Source organism: Sinocyclocheilus grahami, unplaced genomic scaffold (genome assembly GCF_001515645.1).
Source record: "Sinocyclocheilus grahami isolate Dianchi unplaced genomic scaffold, SAMN03320097.WGS_v1.1 scaffold566.1, whole genome shotgun sequence".
Classification (NCBI taxonomy): Eukaryota; Metazoa; Chordata; class Actinopteri; order Cypriniformes; family Cyprinidae; genus Sinocyclocheilus; species Sinocyclocheilus grahami.
The window spans coordinates 6532-13366 of record NW_015505745.1 but is presented as its reverse complement, the minus strand read 5'-3'; the positions used below and the strand labels follow the sequence as shown (position 1 = coordinate 13366).

Genomic DNA, 6835 nt, shown 5'->3' with positions numbered 1-6835 from the left:
GCTCATCGGTCTGAAAAGCGAGGTGTGCTCTGATTGGCCAGCTATCCAGTGCGTTGTGATTGGCTGAATTCCTCAAGCGTGTGATGGAAATATTATGTCACTTACCATATTGTGATGCCTGCGGCAACCACATGTGACGACCTGGGGCTAGACTCCGCTTCGTCCACGGTGAAAGCCGATCCGGCGATCAACAGCGCGAAGTTGAAGTATTTCCTCAGCGACCAGCACGGATCAGCTCTAGGCATGACGAAGCGATATCGTCCTCTTTTGGAAGACCAAACAAAGTAGTTTCGCTTTCACAAAGAAGCACACAGCGCCTTCAGGACATGGCGGCGGCGGCAACAATACTACAGCGAGAATAAAAGTTACGCCCTCTTTCTTTGCATGAAGATGTGGGAAGAGTTGCGTAACGCCGCCCAAATAGTGAGGTAGATATGTGGGGGCGTGTTAGAACGAGCCGTTTTAGGTAGGCGTGGCTGACTCTTAACTTTTATAAAGAATATCTCTTTGGATTTGAGACTTTCGTCTTTACTTTACAGATCTTTTTTATTTAACTTTACAGATCTTCTTTATGCACCAAGAGCTTGTAACACTCCAAAGAGAAAGGAAAAATTGAAATCGCATCATATGACCCCTTTAATTTACTGGGTTCCACATCCCTTGTGACAAGTGGTTTTTCAGGTAAGTCATGTGTTGTAGTCACATGTTGAATGGCATATGATAAACCAGGAAATACAAACCTGTTGTCGGCAGAAATCCAGCTTTAGAGATTTCAGTGCATAGGCAACTAACATTCGCGCTTTAGAGTCACTTTTGCTTTTCACAATCTGCACGTCTGTGAAGTTCACTTGTGATCAATCATGCAAGTGCCTCGGTGTCAGATATCGCTGTTGTTTTGTCTACTATCATGCGCATCATCATTCGGGACTCGATATACACCCGACTGGACCAGTTTGGACTCCAGACCTCTTCCTGAATGGTACGACGAGGTGAAGTTCGGGATCTTCGTTCATTGGGGGGTGTTTTCAGTGCCTGCGTTCGGCAGCGAGTGGTTCTGGTGGTACTGGAAGGTCGCACTAAAACCTGAATATATCCTGTTCATGGTCAAAAACTACCCGCCTGGATTCAGCTATACGGACTTCGCTCCTGATTTCCACGCGCAGTTTTTTGATCCTGACGAGTGGGCTGATATCTTCGAGGCTTCAGGCGCAAAGTATGTGCTTAAGATATGGGTTTGCAGTGATGCTTCCTGTGTTTGTTTCACATATGTATGCTTTTGTTTATCATTCTGCACAGGTATGTGGTCCTCACATCAAAACACCACGAAGGCTTCACAAACTGGGGATCCCAGACCTCTTGGAATTGGAATTCTGTTGATAATGGACCTCACAGGGATCTTGTTGGAGATTTGGGCGCTGCGATAAGAAAGAGGTAACGTTATTGTGCTTCTAGGGCAGACTGATGCTAATAGCGAAGGCAGCATTGTCTTTTCAACGCGGAAACGAGCTTACTTTGTTCCATTGAGGAGAAGTTACACAACATACACATCACTGTAAGGCTACCTCATGCATCATGCAACAAAATTCAACCATATAATTATTACATCAGTTGTCTTATTCAAAAACAGAGATTTCTTCTTAGCTTTACTTTTGTTCTTTATAGAAATTCATAAATAGAATCATAAAAATGGTGGAAAACGATCTAATATTTGGTACAACAGACATATTTTACTTTATGTATGTGATATTTTTCTAAATAGAGCACATTTTTAAACAAATATCTGTATCCATAAAATCAGGTATTTGTATAGTTTTGTGACAATCCTCAGAAACAGTTAACAAAACTTGAATACAACTGAAAAATAAGTATAATTGTTTTTGACTCCTCTTTACAGAAACCACATAGCAGAGAAAAACCTTCCTTGAGCTTACTAATAAAATAGCTGCAGGGGTAATACTGATTTATTATTTTCTTTGACTTTTAGAATTACATAGTAGTGTCAGGAAAATACGATAAACTAATTTTTAATAATATTTTAGGGATAAACGTATTTGAAAAAGAATAACAAATTCTGCAACCATTTGGATCACCAGAATAATGTAATGTGTCTTTAATAAAAAGTAAACCTTTGTTAAACCAGTCTATCTAAAAATAGCCAGCTACAAAATAAAGCACAACGTTACAAACTTTGATTTGAGGCAAAAATGTCTTTGAAAATCAGACAAAGGTACAAGTCTTGTACTTAACGGCTTTAATGAGAGAAAATGACATAATTGAGTTAAATTCAATAATATGGGTAATGTATTTTTTTTTCACAGATAAGTCTGTCGTTAAACATTATTTAAATTTTTTTGTTGAAATTATGTGGGCTGATGGCTTTAAAAAAGCATATACCATTGATTGACAACCTCGTCACTCACAGTAGGTCTTTCTTTAAAATAGTTTTTGTTGCAGTCTATAGGTAAATAACTAGAATAACAAAGTGCAGTAAAAACTGCAATTTTTTTTTACAATACTAAAATAAAATAATATGATAACAAATACCAATTTGCAACATCAAGCAGTGTAACAGTTTTTGTACAGCTAAAATAAGTGGAAGCAGATGACACAAAATCATTCAAGTTAAAAAAAAAAAGGCCATGCCTGCTCTTACATTTAAATAAGTTGGATATCTCAGTAAGGCTTTGCATAATTTATTTCCTGAATTTTATGCAACAATTTTGAATTTCTTTTATTAGGTCTCTGCATTATGGACTCTACCACTCTCTATATGAATGGTTCAATCCCATCTACCTGAGTGACAAGCAGTCTGGTTTCAAGACCCAGGAGTTTGTTGAAAAAAAAGCCATGCCAGAGCTCTACGATCTGGTCAACAGGTACATTTGCATCAGTCATGTGATGATACAGGCTGGAGAATGAAGTGCAGTTGTTTATGACATAAGCTTGACTGCGTGTTTTATTTGTCCGTGACTGTGTAAAGATCAACCTTTACAGTCTACATATATGGTGTGACATTTATGAAAGTTAACTGGTGATGTTTTTGATGATTCAGGTACAAGCCGGACTTGATTTGGTCAGATGGGGACTGGGAAGCACCTGACACTTATTGGAACTCTACAGGATTCCTAGCCTGGCTCTACAATGACAGTCCGGTCAAAGTGAGATCATGCATAATGTTGTTCTTATTTTAAAACTGTGTCTCAAATTGTAATTCAGATCATAATTACTGCATTATTTCACTCCTTACAGGATGTAGTGGTGACTAATGACAGATGGGGGTTGGGCTGTTATTGTAAACATGGAGGTTATTATAACTGTGCTGACAAGTTCACTCCCGGACAGCTGCCCAACCACAAGTGGGAGAAATGCCAGTCAGTGGACACGATATCATGGGGGTATCGCCGAAATATGAAGCTAAGCGAACTGATGGATCTACCATCCATTATAAAGGTGTGATGTGTTACTAATAGACAGAAGATCTTGCCTTAGATTATATTACTAGATTCTTGTGTTGTAAATGTATTATATATTTATATGAATAAAACATATGGACACAAAAGCTTATGCAAGTTCATATGGTGCCTAATGACTCTCATATATTGTGACCACAGGACATGGTCTACGTTGTGGCATTAGGGGGTAATTACCTGTTGAATGTAGGGCCTACAGCAGATGGCATGATTGCACCTGTCTTTGAGGAACGTCTCCGAGGGATTGGAGCCTGGCTGAAGGTCAATGGTGAAGCCATCTATTCAACTAAGCCTTGGAGAGTCCAGGCTGAGAATGCTACCGTTCCTGTCTGGTGTGTTGAAGTTTTTAAACTTCCTCTTATCTGTCTGTGCCTTACAGTTCCTTTGAAAAACTTTCAGATACTCATGTTGTGGTTGCAGTGAAATAGTGTCACCTAGAGTCCATGATGAGTATAACAGGAGCAATGTGAGAAAATTATAGTTTAGGATTCACAGACCACTGTTTAAAATGAGGACGTAAGGCCAATCATAAGAGCCCATTCACTGTACCGGCCTTTCCAAAAACTCTGCTGAGACTTCTGGGTACTTATTCTCACTGAATCTAGACTGAACACAAACTTTTACCCTGAAATTGTGACATGTTAATAAATCCATCATATGATCGTTTGATTGTCATTAATGATTTGAATACTTCTCGATCTGTTTATAAGCAGCTTGTGAGCTGAGTCAGCAGTAGTTTTGGTTCCTTCTTTGTTTCTGCAGCCTTAGTTTAGTCCTAGTTAGCATGTGATGTAGTTATATTAAAGCTGTGATGAGTATTTAAAATTTTCCTTAATTTTCAGGTATACGTCAAAAAGCAGCACTGTATATGCGATCTTGACCTCCAATCCCATGCAGAACTCCTTTAAGCTTTTAACGCCTAAAACCTCTCACAACACAGTGGTAAATATTTATCAATTCATCCAAATTTAGAAATAAAATGTGTGTTTGTTTTTTTTGGTAAGATATCAATGAAATATCTGTAAATATTTTGCATCTCTGTTCAGGTGACTTTGTTGGGGAACCCTGAGCCTCTGAAATGGGCTCCTCTGCAGACATCAGGACTGATTGTTCTGCTGCCTGATCTGCCTTTCTCACCTGCTGAAGCCTGGACCCTCAAGCTGGATGCCTAAAGCTTTTAAAACCATTTTGTAGATTTTAATGAGATTCTCAGGGATGTGATTTTTCCCCCCGTATTTTTCTACTTGGAAAAGTATGACCTGTGTGAATGGCCTTAAACAGTTACTAAACAAACTGAACTGCTGTGTTTTTACAAATGCATTCATGCATCTGTATGCATGGATTACTCCCAACCTAGCAGTTGTGTGCGGAAAGCCCTTAGCATCTCAGTCAATCACCAATTGAGAGTAACAATCAGTGATGGAGAGTATATGAAACTGTTGGTGTGTCTCTTTTATTTAATTATATATACTGTTTTAGTATTTTAGAGTGAAGTGTCTCATTTCAGAGTAAATACTGCTCCACTTAAACTCCATGTCTGTAAGTGCTGTGCATTTGAAAACACAACACAACACAACCATCTTCCCAATTTTTACTCATGTTGTGGTTGCAGTGAAATAGTGTCACCTAGAGTCCATGATGAGTATAACAGGAGCAATGTGAGAAAATTATAGTTTAGGATTCACAGACCACTGTTTAAAATGAGGACGTAAGGCCAATCATAAGAGCCCATTCACTGTACCGGCCTTTCCAAAAACTCTGCTGAGACTTCTGGGTACTTATTCTCACTGAATCTAGACTGAACACAAACTTTTACCCTGAAATTGTGACATGTTAATAAATCCATCATATGATCGTTTGATTGTCATTAATGATTTGAATACTTCTCGATCTGTTTATAAGCAGCTTGTGAGCTGAGTCAGCAGTAGTTTTGGTTCCTTCTTTGTTTCTGCAGCCTTAGTTTAGTCCTAGTTAGCATGTGATGTAGTTATATTAAAGCTGTGATGAGTATTTAAAATTTTCCTTAATTTTCAGGTATACGTCAAAAAGCAGCACTGTATATGCGATCTTGACCTCCAATCCCATGCAGAACTCCTTTAAGCTTTTAACGCCTAAAACCTCTCACAACACAGTGGTAAATATTTATCAATTCATCCAAATTTAGAAATAAAATGTGTGTTTGTTTTTTTTGGTAAGATATCAATGAAATATCTGTAAATATTTTGCATCTCTGTTCAGGTGACTTTGTTGGGGAACCCTGAGCCTCTGAAATGGGCTCCTCTGCAGACATCAGGACTGATTGTTCTGCTGCCTGATCTGCCTTTCTCACCTGCTGAAGCCTGGACCCTCAAGCTGGATGAGGTGGCCTAAAGCCTTTAAAACCATTTTGTAGATTTTAATGAGATTCTACTGTTTTAGTATTTTAGAGTGAAGTGTCTCATTTCAGAGTAAATACTGCTCCACTTAAACTCCATGTCTGTAAGTGCTGTGCATTTGAAAACACAACACAACACAACCATCTTCCCAATTTTTTTTATGAGAATTGCAATCAAAACAGCCATATATATTAGCATTATAATTTTAATGTTGTTTTGTAAAATTGTTATCATCATTATTATTAAATACTCAGGGTTTTAAATTTTGCAGTTCAATGTTATTGCAATAGTAATATATTTTTACATTTATGTTTCCTTGATTTGTGCTCATAACATGCCTGAATTTTATAATGCATTTGTTTTAAAAAAAGTTTTGCATAAAGTTTTTATTGTATAGAATTTGATTGCTGAATAAAAATTACCAATTGAATGGCACATCAGAAGCAAATGTCAATTTCAGATTTTTAATTTGGGGCTTTTCATTACATGAGATTGCATTGCATGTTTGATGCCTTGGAACAATCTTGGATTAAATTGAAATGCAATTTTAATGTAATGTTATTGTGTTGCTGCCTGGAATTAAACCACACCATGCTGGTTTCATCTATCCAGAGGAGAACTGGCCCCCCGACTGAGCCTGGTTTCTCCCAAGTTTTTTTTTCCTCTCCATATCTGTCACAGATGGAGTTTTGGTTTCTTGACATGACTTGGCAGACCAAGTGCCGTAGGTAATCACAGCGTGCTGATATACAGCCATATCGCACAGCTACGAGTGTAAAATTGCGTTTATAAACAGTTCGATGGCACAAGTGTGTAAATAAAAATGAGACAACAGTGTCCCCTAAAAAACGGGAACTACTTCCGGTGTTACATCAAATTCTGTGACCATAGTAGGTGCTGTTGTCACTGTTTAGCTTTAACTCCATCACACAGTCGAATTGGGTATGCAAATAGCGTTATGACACTCATTAAAGTTCACACGGGAACGCA

General features: G+C 38.1%; 1 protein-coding gene across 2 annotated transcripts; it reads left to right on the top strand.

Annotated features, from left to right (window-relative positions):
• Nucleotides 1-703: 703 nt before the first annotated feature.
• LOC107556374 (tissue alpha-L-fucosidase-like) lies at nucleotides 704-5872 on the top strand. 2 transcript variants are annotated; one of them, XM_016239469.1, is made up of 8 exons: nucleotides 704-1213; nucleotides 1297-1431; nucleotides 2739-2876; nucleotides 3053-3158; nucleotides 3250-3450; nucleotides 3612-3802; nucleotides 4313-4412; nucleotides 5709-5872. In XM_016239469.1, the coding sequence occupies exons 1-8, from the start codon at nucleotides 861-863 to the stop codon at nucleotides 5838-5840; spliced, it is 1356 nt and encodes a 451-aa protein (XP_016094955.1). In that variant the 5' UTR covers nucleotides 704-860; the 3' UTR covers nucleotides 5841-5872. The 2 variants fall into 2 exon arrangements, with proteins under 2 accessions (XP_016094955.1, XP_016094954.1); XM_016239468.1 differs by lacking the exon at nucleotides 5709-5872 and adding an exon at nucleotides 4517-4787.
• The last annotated feature ends 963 nt before the right edge of the window (nucleotides 5873-6835 follow it).

What these genes read in the sequence shown, in the direction of transcription:
- LOC107556374 (XM_016239469.1), top strand. Translation starts at nt 861, where the DNA reads ATGCAAGTGCCTCGGTGTCAGATATCGCTGTTGTTTTGTCTACTATCA. An exon ending in TTCGAGGCTTCAGGCGCAAA is followed by an intron (nt 1,214 to 1,296) that starts GTATGTGCTTAA and finishes CATTCTGCACAG; the next exon opens with GTATGTGGTCCTCACATCAA. An exon ending in AATGCTACCGTTCCTGTCTG is followed by an intron (nt 3,803 to 4,312) that starts GTGTGTTGAAGT and finishes CTTAATTTTCAG; the next exon opens with GTATACGTCAAAAAGCAGCA.